Source organism: Ciconia boyciana, chromosome 4, assembly GCF_034638445.1.
Source record: "Ciconia boyciana chromosome 4, ASM3463844v1, whole genome shotgun sequence".
NCBI classification, from domain to species: Eukaryota; Metazoa; Chordata; class Aves; order Ciconiiformes; family Ciconiidae; genus Ciconia; species Ciconia boyciana.
In genome coordinates, this window is record NC_132937.1 from 57,493,005 (window position 1) to 57,511,213 (window position 18,209).

General features: G+C 37.0%; 1 protein-coding gene across 1 annotated transcript in view; it reads left to right on the forward strand.

Annotated features, from left to right (window-relative positions):
- The window catches only part of TRPM3 (transient receptor potential cation channel subfamily M member 3), a 288,488-nt gene that overhangs the window by 127,475 nt on the left and 142,804 nt on the right, over nucleotides 1–18,209 (forward strand). The window contains exons 2-3 of the mRNA XM_072858792.1: nucleotides 14,693–14,772; nucleotides 15,442–15,646. Coding sequence (XP_072714893.1) covers nucleotides 14,693–14,772; nucleotides 15,442–15,646 — 285 coding nt within the window. The remainder of the gene's footprint in view (nucleotides 1–14,692; nucleotides 14,773–15,441; nucleotides 15,647–18,209) is intronic.

Below are 18,209 nucleotides of genomic sequence, written 5' to 3' on the forward strand. Positions count from 1 at the left end.
CAGTGAAATATTTGCTATTATATCTAATGTAGGTCGTAATTTTGTGTTGATATACATCATGGTTAATATGATTAAATTCTGATCTAGATCACCTTTAAAGCTATTTATTACATAAGAATTGAAAATCCTGTTTGAGTTTTTATGTCATGCCTTTTGCTTGAGCAATTCAGCTGGTTGAACCGTTTCAAACTTCCTGAGACTGATACTAGCTGATTTTCTTCAACAATCCTTTTAAAGTAAGACCCTCTGTTCAGATCAAACGAAAACACTAGAAGGACCTACTTAATTTATATTTCCTGTGATTTTCTTCGTTTCTTAGTCTGTGATGTAATAAGAAATGCTGCCTCAAAGCTATTATTTTCCTTGTACTTTGACCCTGAAGAAAAGTAACGAAACTTTGTAACATCATATTTGGTGATAGTTTCTTTGTTATTAAGGAATACTATGTGTTTACTTCTGTTTGAGCCACATGGTTAGGACTAAACTTCAGGGAGAAAACAGGAATAAGGATTCATATGCGTGAAAAGGAAGAAAGTGCTAAGACTTTTATTACACACATCTTGGAAAATGTGTGTGTTTTTACAGTCATACTTGAGTCACAGAACATTTGGAAGAACGATTGCATTGAATATAACTGATTATATTCAACTTCCTTTGTCAATGAAGAAGGCGCATGCTGAGAAACAACCTGTGAAATTTCACACTACACAGGGAAAAAGACAAAGACGTATTGTATACACGGAACAATATGACAAAAAAATCTCGCATCATGCACTTAGCTACAATTGGGCTCAAAATTTAAGTGATAGAATTATGCACTTTTAAATTTTATCTGTGTGAAATTTTCCCTTTTTCAGAATGTTATAGGACTCTTGGATTAGACAGTCTGACTGCTTTCATCTGAAAGGGAGAAGAGTTGATAGCACTAGTCACAGTTACCTTTATTTTTTAATTGAAGTTGAATCAGTATAGACTGTTGACAGAAAGAAGGAAAAAGCAATGTTTCATTGCCAAGGGGAGTAAAGGAGCAGTGATCAACAGTGGAGCATAGAACCTGGATGAAAAGTACTGTAGTGTGACAAAGGTCTTCAAGTTCTCAAGTGTAGTTATGATTCTAACTGAGCCAAAAATACCAGAGAGATAATGAAAATGCCTTGGCATTAAAAAAATAATGCCTTGTCTCTTGACCCTGACAGATATGTGCATGACATGGAATTCTTATGGGCTAAATAAGATCAGAAAACTATAAATATGTTGCTAGTTTTTGCATGACTGATTTTTGCATTGATGCAGCAACGTAGGTCACAAAATAATATTTGATCTAAACATTTTTTAAAAAAATACTGAATTACATAACGCTATAGACATTCGGTGGAGAAAGGTACCTAAAAACAGAGGTACAAAATCTTTGTAGTTCTATGAGGGACGATCTAACGATTTCAGATTTGCTGAACAATGACATTTTAAATATGCTGCTTGCATCATTACACAATTACACACACTTCCCACATGACAGCATTGTATGTTCAAAGCATCAGCAACGTGCGTAAAAACAGTTTCTTGTACTGTTCACAATATCTGAATCAGGGTTTATCTGACTGTTTCAAACTGATCATTCACTCCAATGGCTTCATAAATGCTCATATTCTCTAGATGTTTTCAACTTCTTCACTCACGGTTAAGCAAATATGCTGTAGGTATTACAATAAAACCATATTTGTATAAGGAAAAAGTATCTATAAGGTATTACTATACTCCTGATTAATTCAGGAATTTAATTATTAGGTTATACTTTAGTTGTGTTTTTCTTATTTATTTATTCCTGGACTGAAATATTGCATTAGGTGGACAATCGAAACTTAGATATTATTTTTCAGGAAAGTCAAATATCAACAATCTTTGGGTACTTCACAGAAAAAAAAAAAAGCTAACTATAGAGCTAAGCCTAGATTATAACAATGCCAAAATATTATAATGCCAAAATCCCTAGGAAATAAAATACTATAATGCCAAACTTTGTAGAAGTGTTTCTAAAAGAAATGTAACTGTTACTGCAGGGAGCAAGTTTCCTTTCTCAGAAACAGGTTTATAAGAGCCACACTTTGGATTTGCTATGTGTTTGCTGAAGCAACTGGCCACAAGAAGTTTTTAATGAACAAGAGATTTTTCTGCCTCCCACCCTCCCCCTCCCTAAGGGTTGCATGGGAGAAGATCTAGCAGGCAGCATAGGACTTTCTCTGATATTTTCCATTGCATTGTGTCAGACAAGGCAGAGAAGAAAGGTCTGCACTGAGAGGAGAGGACTAGCTGTTCATGCAGTGGTATGGAAGGATCCAAACCTTCCAAAGTGGGGTTTGGGGCAGAAGAGCTGCCGTACTCCTAGCTGCAGGAGTCACTGCGGAGGCTGGAGGGCAGCTCTCTCTTCCCCTGCCCACCTCAGTAGTGCGTCCAGCTTCTTCCTGGAAGTGCATCTTCCCTCCTTGTTCTGACCAGACACGGGCAGGTACAAGCAACAAAAGTGAAAAGAAAGCATCTACCTTTTGCAATGCATTATATGTCTGAATGCTTTCCCATTACAGCTTAGTGCAAATGTCAGTTATAGCTGAGACTTGGATGTAAGCTCTCAAGCCTAAAAATTTGTCTTTACTTCCTCCATCCACTTCCATGTTTGGTGAAAGGCAACTGTAAGTCAAAGTCAAAATATCCATTTTGACCTAATCTGCTGAGAAATGTATTCCTTAGATCTAGTTGACATCAGTATCAAGGCTTACTAGCATTGTACTCAGTTTGGTTTCAAGTGGTATGTCACTGGCATCATTTATTAAACTCTTCCCTTTATTTAAGAGTTAGCTGAAGTAATAAATTTGGTTCAGTTCAACATATCACTGAAATCAAAGGTCACAACAGATCACATAATAAAAAATGACATCTGAAAGAAAAAAATATTGGAGCCATTCTTTATAATGCCATTTGAATGGCAAATTAGAGAGAGTAATATTGTTGTAACTTTGTTCAGAATATGTCCACCATCTCTTCACAAGAACATATATAAACAAGCTAACATTGAAAGCACTGTTGTCAATGCCACAATTTGGCTATTAGGCTCTAAGTGATACATGGGGCTTGACGCATGCCTAAAACATGTATCTATCTCTGTTATTTGACATTTCCTAGGGCAGAAATCAGTGAAATCTGGTGCGTAAAGTACTGGTAAAAGAAAAGTAAGAAACGCAGGTTATAGGACAGAAAATGAAATAGCTACATGCCTGTAGGATCTGTGCACTTTATTACCCGTGTTTTGTATAATAAAGTTGGCAAGAGTGGTCCAGGAGGGTACCCCTCCTACCTTCCAACACAGTCTGCACATGCTGATGAATCTATCATGAAGATAGTTACAATAATATCTTAGAGATCCTGGCTGAATTCTTACCAAAATCTGGGGACCAAGTTCTCCATCTGGTATGGTGTGTTTACAGCCTGGAACCCATGTTTTACTCCCATGTTGTGGTGTGGTTAGTGCTCTAAATGGTTTCCAATACTAGTGCTGACTCTGGATCTCCATGCATGGAGGGTGCAGTGATCATCTGTTCTCTGTACAGGATTTTGTGTGATATCCAGAAAAATCTTTTAAAGAGTGAATAACCTCTGTTGGTAACACCTCATCACAGCAGAGGATATGCCTTACAGCTGTGCTGTACCGATGAATTCCACAGGTCCTGCCGTATTGTTCTCCAGACCAGAGCAGGATTAAGTTAGTGCCAGAGTTCAGTAAATTAGAGTAAACCACGGTTTGTTGGCGATTGCTGTCCCATGATAATGGTTCTTCTGAAAGTCTGTGCTGAGTGTTGTAATCATTTCAGCCCTCTGGGGATGTCTGCTGTGCACTAGAGCTTTGGAGTCTTAATGTGATTCAAGCAGTGTGTTTTCAGTCTCTTTCCCATGCCCAGTTCTGGTGTCTGTTCATATACCTAAAGACTTTTCTTTTTCGTTTTTTAACCAGGGCTAGACATAAAAGGTGAAGAAACTACAAAATTGCTTTCATGTTGACAGGTTCATCATGCCAGATTTCCCATGAAAAGAAGCCATGTTAATAAGTTTTGTGGCTCTTGAAAATTTTGGCCCTTTTTTCTTCATAGTGAAACTGGTTGATGCAAGTCCTCTGTGCTTCCTTTGGCGTGTTACTATGCCCTGTCTTGTGAACTAGTCATCTATAATTACTGCTCCCACAGTCCTCTGTCCCTCTCCATCCCAATAGTGATCAATTGATTTGGCAGCAGTTTGCAATTTTATATAAGGAATTAACAAAATCTTCACAAATGGTCTCTTTATGAAGCTGTTAATAGAGACATTTGGAAAAATAGGCATGGAACTTGCATTATTAGTGAAAAAAAGGAGGAGAAAAGATGTGATTATTTGGGGGAATCATCTACTATGAGCAAGTTTCTTTCAATTTATGCTTTGGAATTCTAATGTAATTTTGTATCTTACCAGTTTCTAATTATTTCTTAATGTGTTAAATATTTAGCCATTTCATCTGCCCTTGCATTTTCTGAAATGTATCTTCTGTAGTTTCTTTCCTTGCAGAAATCTCTGCAGTGAAGATCCATACTCTACACAGGTGTACTTTAAGACAAAAATGAGAAACTTGGACAGGCAGTCCCAGTTTATGTCTAACAACCTTGAATATCTCAGAAAATGTCACATTAGTCCAGCATATCTCATAGCAAACTTAGAGGGCTGGCTTTGTTTTCTCTTTAAAATGCAGACCATAGAAATAAATTTCCATTGGAGAATGAAAAAATATGAGTATCAACCTGAAACATTTCCATAATATTTTATCCCTGCTTCATATGAGATGTTGGTATATGAGCTTGGGCTACGTACAAAGAATAGGTACGTTTATAATTTTCTCTGTGCCTGTAAAAAGCTGCAGCTATGAAGGCTTGACAGCAAGAATAGCTGCTTCCAGAACTCTCTTGCTTGCAGCTAAAGTCCATTTAAAATTATTAGTCCAAAGAGATAATAAGATTTAGACTGCGTTGTTAAATCTTCCTATGTGATTTGAAACTGGTTCAATTTTTTCTAAGTTAATAATGCAAATTCCACTTGACCCTATCTGCTTAGTGATGTGACATAATCAGAAATCCTAATGTTACACTCCAATATATGCAACTTGGGCAGTATGATTATCAGCAGAAGAAAGCACAGTGCTGTTAGTTTATTCCACATCAGACAACTGACATTATCAGGTCTGAATAATAAGGGCTCATAGAATTCAAAACCACATCGTTTCAAAATGCCATCAAAAAACAGAATTAAGAATTTCCCCTTATGTCACAGAAAACCTAAGAAGCATTACAGCTACACCTGACTGTGCTGCCAGAGTGAGAGATGCTTCTCCTTGGACTATTTTGCCCTGTGTCTATTTGGTGACAGTATTTGTGCAGGGAGCTGGGGTGGCTGTTCCTCCTGCCAGGAGCCCAACTGTTAGTCTCTCATGCTGTGCCAAGCAAAACGGAAGAGGAGAGTTATCAACAGGACAGTGCAGAGGAGGCATCATCATGCTTGCCCTTGGTTTGGTGAATGAAGGTGGTTTCAAACAGGATGACCCACAGGAGATACCTAGATGCAAGGAGTCTGCAGGAAAAGAGAAGGGAGGAGATGGTGAAGAAACACAGAGGGGTGTAGGGACAGAAAAGGATGTTGCTGTGCCCAAAAGAAACATCCTCTGGTGTTTCGCCTTCTGGGTGTTTCAGTGGGCAGGCTGAATTTTTCCCTTCTTCAGCTAAGGGAAGTTTCCCTTCTTTTGCATCTGAGAAAACGATGAGTTTGGCTCAGCAGAAGAGGAAGGAGACAAAAGAGCTGATCAGCAATGTTGTCTCATCTCTTATAACTGGCTCTTCTCTTGTTCCATTTCTCCAAAAGGGTGTGTGGAGGAAGGCTAGAGGGTGGTGAAACCAGGACCTCAACCAAGGCCTTCTAGCAAAGGATGCCTGTGGGACTGCATTATGCAGGGGGCTCAAGAGGGACTTGTGAATAACTGCAGGGCTGGAAGATGAGATGAAATGTGAACAGTGGCATATAATTGGTCCGTTTGAATGTTTAGGCTTGGGGAACATCTGGAATCCCCATTCCTTCAGGCCCTTTCATACAATTATGTACAATTTAATTTTAATTGCCTCATCAACTCAGCACCCACACAGTGGCTAGCAAAACCACCTCACTCTAATGAAAGAGCAGACAATGTTATAGCTGTCATACATTTGTGGGGTAGAATGAGCAATTTAGAAAACAGTAGTTCAGACCAAAATTAGATTCAGTGCAAAACTCCTACGTGTGCATTTTAACCTCACGATTTTTTATTGGAGAGCAATGACATCTATCTTAATGTGAAGGTTATTTTCTTAACTTAATTTGAGGAGTTAGAAATAATGTTAAACTTTTTTAGAAGCCAAAAACAAGTTTACTGGCTTAAAAGATAGTCTGCCAGTGCTGAATGGCAGAAAAATATTTCCTGTATATACTACTTTCCAGTTATGTATGTGCACCTATAGACTTCTGTGATATCATGTTTCATTATGATTTGTTAAGCTGCATTTGACATAAATTAGAACTTCATATAGGTGCATTGCTGTTCTGTCAGATTTTGATTAAAACAGCTTGATTTTTATAGTAGTTCTTTACAATTAGTATTATTAATTCTTTACTACACTGGAGTGAAATATTTGGATTATGCTAGATACTTCTGTGAAAGCATTACCACAGTGCTCAGCAGTGGTGGTCGAGAAAACCAAATCAATTTTTTACAGGAATTATTAGGAAAGGAATAGATACCAAAAGAGTGAATGTCCACTTGCCACAATACCAATCTGTAGTTCACCTTTGGTGCACAGTTCTGGTTTCTCCCAGAAGGAAGGATAAAATTAACTGGAAAAGGTTTGGAGAAGGGCAGCAAGGATGATAAAGGGTAACAAATGTTTTCTATGTGAAGAAATACTTGGTAAATGGTTAATCTGGGGAAAAAAAAACATTAAGAATGTATCTTGGAAACTATGACTGGTATGAAGAGGATGGATGGGAACTGACTGTTCACTACCTCTCTCAGTAGTAAACATCATGGGAAAGTATGAGGAGTCACGTTCAAAACAAACGGAAGGAACTGTTTCCCCCTGCAGCAGGGAGAAAGATGTTAAGGATGCTGAAAGTTTGTATGAAATCAGCGGACAAGTGTGGAGGAAAGCCCACGGAGGGTTACAGAACATGTAGAAATCACAACAACGCAGGAAGTCCATGAGCAGAAAATAGTTGCTAGCTGAGAAACTATTAGGAAAAAGTGTTACATACATTTGACACGTTTTTCCTTTTCTCTAGCACCTATTTTTGGCACTTGTAGAGACAGGATAGTGGGCTAGATGAACCCATCATCTGATCAAGTAGGGCTTTCTTGCTAGAAAAAGTTTATTTACTTATTTAAACAATTTTAACCTTACAGCAGATTTGGTGAAACCATAAATATTTCTCTAAAGAAACATCATGAATGAAGTCAATAGGCTTAATTTTTCCCCTCATATGCCAGTACCCATAAGAAGGGAATAGGGGAACTTTTTGAAAATGTTCTTTACAAGATATCCTTCATTTTAATAAGCTTTTATTTAAAATTTTCCCCTTGCACTTCTGCTGATCTTGAGTAGGTCTGTAGGAGCCTGCATGTCTACACCAATTCTTGCATCTAATCATTCTCCCTGGTTCTTTTTGAAAAGTCTGTTAATCTTTCCAGTTAATTTATCAATAGTATGGATAATAATGTCTGGTCACATATGGTTGGTCTATACAATGTTTTGAAAATATATAAAGCATAAATACAAATTTGCATAGCAGCATTAACAGAGACATACAGTTTTCATTTCTGTTACCTTGCAGTAAGAAAAATGACAGATATAATGCTTAAAATCCTAAACTATTGAGTGAAAAGTTCACAATTATTTTTAAATTACTATATTTCTTTTAAGTACAGTATAAAAATTACATCTGGTAAACAGTGCTAACAGATAAATTCTGTAATGTACTGTAGTAATAAATGACTGCATTCTAGGCCCTCCTACTCTGTGCTGAATACAGCTTGATTTTCAAGACAATTCAACATTGTTCTTGGAACAACTCTGATCATAAAGTGTTTGGGAAATCAGTTAGAAGAAGAACAAAATGTACAAAAGTACAGCTCTAGTGGGTAAAGGCCTGATGGCCAGCCTCTAACATGCTACTAGTAATAAACATCTGTTAGAAAATTAAACATTTTGGGACAGTCTAATGATCCCTGTCTTAATGTCCAGAGAGTTCAATTCCTAGTGCTTCAAGCAAGACATAAAAGTGCTTATAATGCTTATAATTGGGCAAAACTGAAAGCAGGGGTAGAAATTTGGCTTGAGCACACCTAGTAATAAGGTTATATTGAAGCATTAGCATCCTGTGTACTAATCTAGCTATAGAAGTTTACAGTTACAGGGTCTTTACTCAGAGACAGTGGGATTTGCAAAAGTGTCCATTTGATTAAGGAACACTAATCGGATCAGCTTGCAATAGCACTGATGCAGTTCAGTCACCAGATGCTCCTGCAAATTCTATCTGTAATTTGCTTCAGTAATACCCCATTGCCTGTCCAGCTGCTCTGCCCAACTGCAAGGCAGAGAAAGGCTTTTAACAACACCTCTCTTGCCCCAGTGAAACCTGTCTTATAACCTGGTTACTTGGAGATAAACAAAGCTGGGAAGCAGAGGGTTAGAACTGCCTCCAGTTCTGCTCTGCCATTGAAACTGCAGGTTTCTAAAATTGTCACTCTTGGTGCTCTTTTTAAAATAATGTTAATTCAGAGGTCAGCAGTTAAGCATCCCAGCTACATAATGTGTTAAAATCTGCCAGAATTTATCTTCCTGAAAAATTTCTGTTCTTGATTAGTTTTTAATATTTGCTGTCCTCTTTTATGAGAAGTCAGTACTGAGCTTATTGCTAACTGCTGTTTGAGAGTTCGTTTCATTAACAGTGAGCTGAGTTGAAAATGTAAATAATGTGTACGGTCGTAGCATTAAATATGCAACATCCACCTCTCTGAAAGCACTATTTTGCAGTTGGACCATATTGAAAAAACAGCTGTCTCTGCTTATTGGCTGTTTCTTTATCACTCCTTAAAATACAGGAGTATCTATGGCACTGGTAGTTTCGTTGCGAGAGAGTCATAACATCAACACATCTTTCAAAGAATTATGGCAAAGTTGTAATTTCCTGTAGCATCAGTGGCATATGCCACCTCTATATGCCATACCTAAGTCCCTATCTGTAAAACATCCTGCACAGTGCCACCGGGTGACATATGCGAATGAGTATAACCGTTGTTGCTTGTGTTCATTTCTTAAGACGAAAGATGTGGGTTTTGCCCCAGGTTACTTTGCAAGCTGAAACCTGAATCCAGGAACAATCTCCAGAATCTTGTCAAGTCCAAGTACTGAAGTTTGATTTCAAAGTCAGATTTGGATTTTTACTCAGTTATCTCAATCATGTGAAACCTTTCCTTTCCTCCCCTCACTCTTTTTCCACCCTCTCAAGCAAATCAAATTCCATTGTGTTAAAGTAGAAGCAGTCTTTTCCTGCTGACTCCCCAGTCATATTCTTTACCTCATTGAGCTGTTTACTAGGTACTGTCTTGACACTGCAACTTTCTCTACCTTTGCTGTTCTCCACAGACCATCTTTTGTCTGATCCTGTGCTAAAGAGATCTCAAAAGATGTGCACATGGTCTCTGTTGCTCTGAACTGTGTGGTAGAGAAATCTCACAGGTTGTAGCTTTGTTGGAACAGAGTGTGTATATGTATGCATACAGAGTGTGTATATGTACATACTTCGTATATACATTACACACAGAATACACGTGTCTATTTTACACAAAAAACTGAGAGAACCAAGAGAGAAAAAAATCTCATGGATTAGCCAACCTAGTGTGTGATGGCTAATCAACATGTGTGATGGTATAAGAAGTTTAGAAGTTGATGCATATGCTCAGTCTTGCTCATCCTGGGGCCCATCAGAGCTAACGTACATGCAGAATAGTTTAGCGCTTGTGTATTCATCAGTGCCAGGGTGGACAGAATGTTTTCCATGCATTATATGCAGCCTTATTGAAAAGAAAAGGAGGATATGTATGCATATGTAGGAGTGGAGAGGAATTCATCCAAACTTGGGGGGGGAGGCGGGAAGAATAAAAATATTTTATATTTGGAAAACTCTTGAAGTAAATAGTTGAACACATATAATTACTATGTACTAAAAAAATCTAGGTGTTGTTCATATGAAAAGGTTGTTCTTCAGTGTCGGTATCAAGAGGGTACAGTAAAGAAGTAGTCCCCAAATTTGTATACATTCAAGTTGTCGTTTAAGTTACTAACTTTTAATTAAGCTGAAAACACCACAGTTGCTTGTCTCTGGAAGACAAAGGTTTATGTTTATGACTTTCTGAAAAGTTACATTCACTACAGTACAGCAACTGTGGTGAGAAACAGTGACAAACCCCAGCTTCTTTGGAAAAAAGCCATTGTTGATTAATTGCAATATATTTCAACTGCGTATAGATTTCTCACAGTTACCCAATAAACACACTGCTTTCATTCTTTGGAGATTAACAATCTCTCTTGTGTGCTCAGGTTCTTTCCAGCTTAGTACAGTTTCTTCTGAAGGATTTGTTTTCCTGCGTTGAACTTAAGAACTCAGAGCACCTTGTCACACTTTCACAAGCTTGCTCTCTAAGGGGGAAAGAAGAGGGGGGAAAAAAGCCCCTCAAGGCTTGTGCCAGTTAAATCCAAGCTCTCGGGGGATTTGTTTTTCTTTTGGCGTCAGATTAGATGTTCAAACCAAGCGGTGTTGTGGGGCTGTGGGTGAGTGTCCACCGAACCTTTAACGAGGCTAATCCCACAGCAGCACATTCCAAGCAGCTAAGGGGTGCAAGGGCCTCACGCGCTCTCACATCTCTGTGCTGCGGTCGGACTGAGCGCCTTGTTCGGGGGGCGGTCGTGAATGTGTTATTAGTGATGACCGGCAGCAGGGAAACGTGGACAGCAGAGTTTGCTCCGGGACAGACTTAAATGCCAAGTTTGATGCTCAGGTAAAGAAAAGGGAGAAAAAATGTTCTTGGTGGGATTTTTCTGCTAGGTTAATACAGAGAGAGAGACTTAACCTAGAGATCTAAGCTATGAGTAAGCTAAATCCAAGTATAAGTATGGCATGTACTTTAGGAATTCACTGTGGACTTTAAATTGTCTTATGAATTAATACTGAAGGAGTGTTTATGAAATAAGAGAAAGAGAAGATAAGCTTCTTGCTCTACCATTCTTGAAAATACTTCGCTATACTTTTCTAAACTTTTTACTACTTTATTAATTCACATTATAAACAAGAGTTTAATGCAGACCGTTTTGTTATGAATGTATTTATTTCCTCAAGTTATTCTAATTTTGTTATGAAGACTCTATGGAAAGCAGCATAATTTATTATACCTCTGAACCTTGTATTTCATTGCAAATTATCTCTGTCACAGACAGATAACCGGCATGGGGCAGTGAAACCAGATGCTTTCTTTTTAGCGGAAGGACAAGGAATTAGGAAATGAGTAAATCACGTATTTTGGCATTATGACTCTGTCAGGTAGGATAGTATATTGTTTGAGATCTAAAAGCTGGAAAGTCTTTTTTCCTGATGTGAATAAAGGACTTCTTACATCAGACTATTATTTTTGCAATATTACATTTGAAGAAGTATGATGAAAATTCAAATGCAAATTATTATTATATTTAACATAGCTAGGTTTCGTTTCTATTTGCAAAGACAGTATGAAAAAGAGTAGGAAAACAAATTTTAAATGTCAGTTTCTTGGGCTTTGAAAGCTTGCTTGTATACCTAAAGAAAAAAGTTTTCAGTGAAGTACCTGTTATGGCACCTTTTTTTATTGGATCTTGAGGCTTAGAGAAATTGAATTAGTGGCCATCTTTAGAAAAGATACATTAGGTCTATGCAGTAAGTAAATTCACCAAGGTATATCGTTTGCAGAAAAGTATGCAAAATTTATGAAATTGAATAAAGGATATTTTTAGGGAGTCTTGGCAACATGAAGGATAATGATATGCTATGTAAACTCTGCAGTAGGAGCTGATTTTGGATGCCAGGAAGAAAAGTTGGCTTATAAAAGCTTTTCATGATTTCTAGAGAAGAAAAGGGATATTGCAGGCATGTATTTAGTGTTAAAACAAACAAGCATGAAGGTAAAACTGGCATTATTCTATAAGTGTTCCTTTTTTGTCAAAAAGTTACTATACTTGTATACAACAAAGGGGATTCATAAATCTGCAGCTTATCAGTGTGTATCTTCTTAAGGCAATATAGAAAGCTTGTGTACTCTTGGAGCTCAAAGGGGAGAAATTTCAAGAATGTGTGGTCCATTCAGTAAAGTATGTAATTTCAAATGTTAGCATTGCGATACCTAAATAATAATTGTAACTTCCTTTCTTTCTCTGCAACTCTCAACAAAAAGAAAAACCCTAATTTTCCCATGTAGTTTAGCTTCAAAAGTTCTGCAGTAAGAGGGTCAAATGAAGTTCATGAAGTTCACTCTGCATTCCTTGACAGTTCTAGAAAGTTACTTTATAAAAAGCCTTTCTTTGCCTAAAAAGACTGCTAAATTGAGAAATTACTCAGTGATGCACTGGACTTCTAAGCTGATTTGGCTGTATAATATACAATGTCGTTGTTGTTGTTGTTGCACTGGACTTCTAAGCTGATTTGGCTGTATAATATACAATGTTGTTGTTGTTGTTGTTGTTATTATTATTATTATTGCCTGCATCATAGGCTTGTAAGCATTTAGTAGTTACAATAAATTAGAACTTCAAGGTAATCTCTCCTATGTAAAGTAAAACTTTTTTCTGTTTTTCAGAATTTCTATTTAACTGTCCTTTGCTTAAACATGAAACAAACCTTGCTCCACATTCTATAATATATTAACTTTCTGTTTGCTACAGTAAGGAAGAATAATCAAATACAGTTCTATTTAATGTTTATAATAGACTTTTCTTTTTCCTGACTGTAAAAGTCATGTTAGGGTGTCTGCCATTTCTACAAAATATGAAGTCTACCAGATTTTTCAAATAAAAATGCAAGTAGAGCAAAGATAAAATATCATTACATAACATGAGTGACCACTATATCCAATAAGGAATTCTCTTCTGTGAAAAAGGCAAAAGAATAACTTTGTATGTACTGAGAGTGATAAGTAATAAATTTAGCTAGAAATTCTTATTATGGTACTTTATAGTTTATACTAGTGACATTCATTGACTCCAAGAAATTTCCACAGTTTACAATGATTTTTAAAAGTCCCAGAAACACATGTTTCTGGGTTTAAGCACGAAAAACAGGATGCAGATTGAGTTCACAAGAAGGTAACATTAGATAGTTAGCAAGGTAAAATTAGTTAGTTAGGTAATGTGATAAAGGCAATTTCATATTTTCTCTTTTTATAGAGACAAGATGCTTAGATTTCTTTAAATTATCTAAAGGTCATTTCACATTATTTAACTCTCAGATAACTTTGTCATAGTTCGTAGTTTATAGTTCTGTTAATGCTCTGCAATGAAATAGGTAATTTTATTATTTAAATACATTTTATAAAATTTATCTGTTTGAAATTAATTTTTAAAGGAAAGTTTCAAGTCATCTCCTAATTAAATGAAATAATTGAATTCTATCTGGGGGAATCTTTTAGAGAGCTTGCCAGAATTCCTACTCTATGGAATGAGGACTGTCTAGATAATTAAAAAGATTTCAGAACTCTGAAAGTCTCTTGTTTGTTGTTTTGGGTTTTTTTCTTTCCTACCCATCTATCTTTTAAAAAAGATCTCTTGTGTATCTGAAATTAAGATTATGCTGAGGGAAATTATGTGCTTTCCTGCGAATATGTGGGGGAAGATCTTGGGTGTTACAAAGAGGCATAGCTTCATTGAACTCAGTCAGTTTTAGAGGTTACATCAGCCAGTCATCTGACTCTTAATGTACCAAAGTATTTTGTGTCTCATTGCAGAAAGAGATCTTACATTTTTTTATTATTATTATTAAGATGTCCACATATGAAACTATTTTCTGGCTCCGTGTTAAACAGCACTCTCCGTACTTGTCTAAAAAATTGCATTGGAATCAAGGTGTTGTAAGTTTTATTGTGAGATACTTATTTTCTAGTTTCTGAGATTATTTTTTTTAATTAGAGATTACTTAGTTGTATCACTAAAATGGAAATTGATTTTTTTAAAAGTATTTTTAATGAATAGGTGTGTTTTTTGTCTACCATGCAGAAAGCTTTACAGTTTGAATTAATTCTTCTCCAGTGATTCCTGCTATGAGAATATAGATGACAGTATCAAAGTCATCTGTCTAGTGAATATGAAAACAATCTTAAGAGCTTGTGTTGGGTGCTTAGCTCTTGAAGGGAACCATGGTTCTAATGGAAAATGTTTGCTCTGTGCAAAATGTGCACTGCATATCTGCAAAGTCAGTGAAGTTTTCTTTTATGTTTGAAGTTTCTCTTCAGTTGTACTGAAGTTGTACTGATAAGTTGTGTTTAATAAGCAAACAGAACTCACGGCATTTCCTTTCTCTTTTTTAGGCACAGAAATCATGGATAGAAAGAGCATTTTACAAGAGAGAATGTGTTCATATCATACCCAGCACCAAAGACCCCCATAGGTAATTGCATGCTCCTTGTATGAAAAATGAAAGTCAGTTACAAGAAAATGTCTAATATATATGTGTGCATACGTATGTATATGGATATAAATAGTTTGTAAAGACTTATTTGATCAGAAGATGCTTGAATTACATCTGGAGTGATGGATTCCTATGGCCACTAATTGTTTACATTTCAAAACTTATTTCATCCAAAAACCAGATAAATAAAAGGTGGATCAGCATCTGTGTTTAATTTCCTTATCTTCTTAGTGCCTTGAATATTTACCTAAATTGGATGCATGACACACAATACTGTCAAAAGAAAATAAATGCAATGAACTACCAATTTAAAATATGTGCTAGTCCATGCAAAAGCTTATTATTTGGCCTGATGTCATCTGAAGACAGTAGAAAATGTTCTTTAACTTCAGTTTGTACATATTTAGAACAAAGCATGATTTTACTGAATTATAGGCAAGTCCAAAGTAAACAAGATCATAGAAAGAAAAGATAATATCTGTACCATGTTGCTTCCACAAGTAGAGGCTTCAGACAGCAGGAAAATGGTCAGCAGAGTTGAAAAGGGAGGGGTTTTTTTAGGATTTGTAGGCCATTTAAGATACTTTGTTTCCCTGTTCGGTTTATACATGCACATGACTCGCGTTTTCTGTTTGTTTAATGTCACAGGTGTTGCTGTGGGCGTCTAATAGGTCAACACGTTGGACTGACTCCAAGCATCTCCGTTATTCAGAATGAGAAAAATGAAAGCAGGCTTACCCGCAATGACATCCAGTTGGAGAAGTGGTCCATCAGCAAGCACACTCAGCTCAGCCCGACGGACGCTTTTGGAACCATTGAGTTCCAAGGAGGAGGCCACTCCAATAAAGCCATGGTAACCATGTTTTTCTCTTAGATAAATAATGCTGCTAGCTCAAAGAAGGCATTCACAGAGAATAAATAGCATTCTTTCTTAACTTCATTTTAAAGTATTACTTAGTGTAAGACCGTACCATATGTTTTTGTGTATCATGTGCCAAAGAATTGGTGAACAGAATTAACTATAAAAGCTGGAGTCCAGCATAAGAGGGGCTACCTTTATGAAGACTGAAAATATGCTAATGTGCTGCTATCTCAATTTTCTTCCAATGGCTAGCCGTCCCTCTTTTTCTGAATAACTTGAGAGTTCAACTATGGTTTCCCATTGCTGGGTGTGTCTCCAAGGCTGACTAATTTGAAATATACCAAATTTCTTTTAATATTCCTCCAGATATATATTGGAGGATAGACCATTTAGACTTACTAGTTCATCTTTCAATGAAATAAAGGCCCAGTAAGTGTCTAAGCTAGGAACTGGGAAATCCCTGTTCTGCCACAGATTTCCTTGAGCAAGTCACTTAATCATAATACAATGCTACGGAGCAACACCAAAGTAGATTAATCTGAAGGCATTGCTCTACTAAGTTGGAGAGGTGTTTCCAGCACCGACACTAACCTGTGCGTGTATTTCTTCTATGTGGCATTACATGAAAGGAAGAATCTGTCTGGCTCTATCTAAACTGTAGGACCTGGGAGTTTGGGAATGAAAGATCAGTATGTACCTAGCACATTGTGGCCAAGACACTGCTTTGGGCAGCAGTGAGGGCAGAAGCAGAACCCCTGGGCGCTCTGAAGAATAACCTGCCCAGCGACCCAGTACCATCTTCTTTGCCTGAATTCTTCCCAACAGATGTCTCAGATCTGTTGGGGTACTAGATAGATTAGAGACAATTAAGAGCTCAGGTACTATGCTAGCAAGAGCCAGATGTTTTCCTCAGGTGGATACATAGGTGCTGGAGATGGAATGATTACTTGAGTGGATGGTTCTGTTCGCCCAGATGGGTGGCTTCTTTTGATAGAAACCAGAAAACACTGTTGCACTAAGAAACAAATAGAAAATTAGGTCATTTCTCTGAGAGTATCACAGATGCCTTATGTTCAGTTGATAACCAATCACCTAAAAATCTGCAAGGCCATTGCTAGAGAGAAACTCTGATTCAGTAAATAACATTTGTTTAGTGTGAATAAATTGACACTTCCTTCAGCACTGAAATGAACCAAACTGTGCTGTTGGTATCTTCACAAGCAGTGGGAAAAAAACAGAATTCTTTTCACCAAAACTGAGAGAGATTCAGATATATAGTAACCATCATGCTATTAACCATATATGGATACTTTGCATTAAATCTGTCTTTATGAGAAAGGGTCATCACTAGAGCTTTTCGGGTGATGTCCTTGAAGATCACTATAAAGAAATAAGCAGCCCTGCCCAGACAAAAGTAGTCTTGGGCAGCCAAGAAATTATGAAGGCTTTAGGGAAGCTGTTGATACCAATTTCTCTAGAGGATTTCTGGTCTTTGTTGGGACTCTGGTGTCCTGGCATGGTGCCATAAGAGAACAGGAGATGCTCCAAGGTGTATGCTGTGTGCTCAAAGACATATACTTGCAGTGAAACTGTGGAGATAAAATTGGAAGTCAACATGAAGGAAAGAAAAATCTTGTCACAGAGTGCAGTCAGGAATGAAACCATGAAGAATTTAGAAAAAAAGAAGAGAAAAAGGGGTTAAAAATCTGAGAGGCCTAAATAACAGGTTAAAACTTAGGGATGAATACAGACAACACATTTATTGCTGGAAAAACTCGATTTGTTCTGACAGTACTAGAATCAGGAAGATAGTTGCATCTGCCATCTATTCATGGTCATTAAACCCCACCCAAAACATGGAAGCAACCAAATTCTTCATTAATTAAATAAGTCTTCAAAAGCTCCAGAAATTCAGTCATCCCACTATGGGGAAAAGTGCTTCAAATTAAATAATTCAATAATATGTCTTTAATGGGTGTCCTGTTTGGTTACCGCCAGTGAGAAAAACATCTTTCATGTGACCAAAACACAAATAAGGAGGTTTGCATAACCAGTAATTATGCATTTTTTTAAATTGAAAGAAAATAAAGAGCTTTGTTATACTATGGTGTGTTTGTCACTGAAAAAAGTATGAAGGTGTCCTCATGGTCATATTTCCAGCCCAAAACATTATTTTAGGGTAGATTCTAGTCTAAGAGTGGCCTAACTAGTTGTTACAGTTTTCTTAATAGACAGAATGAAATTCCTGTCTCTGAATTTACTGGCTACAAGGTCTTTCCCATGGTAAATAAAACTTACCAAATCAAAAGCTTTCTGTGAAAGCCAAGAGTTTGATCAGTCAAAACAACCAACCAATTTTGCCAGCAGAGAAGAGGGAAAAAGAGCATTTAAATTATCTTGAAAAATAGGCTTGGAAATAGGAACAAATACGTAATAATCCTTGGAAACGTTCTTGTTCAGACAATATATTTTCAAACCCAAAAGCAGAGAAACTGGAACATTAACAGGGGCAGGGCGAGAGAGAGAGAAGGGAGAACACATGATAAACGGACAT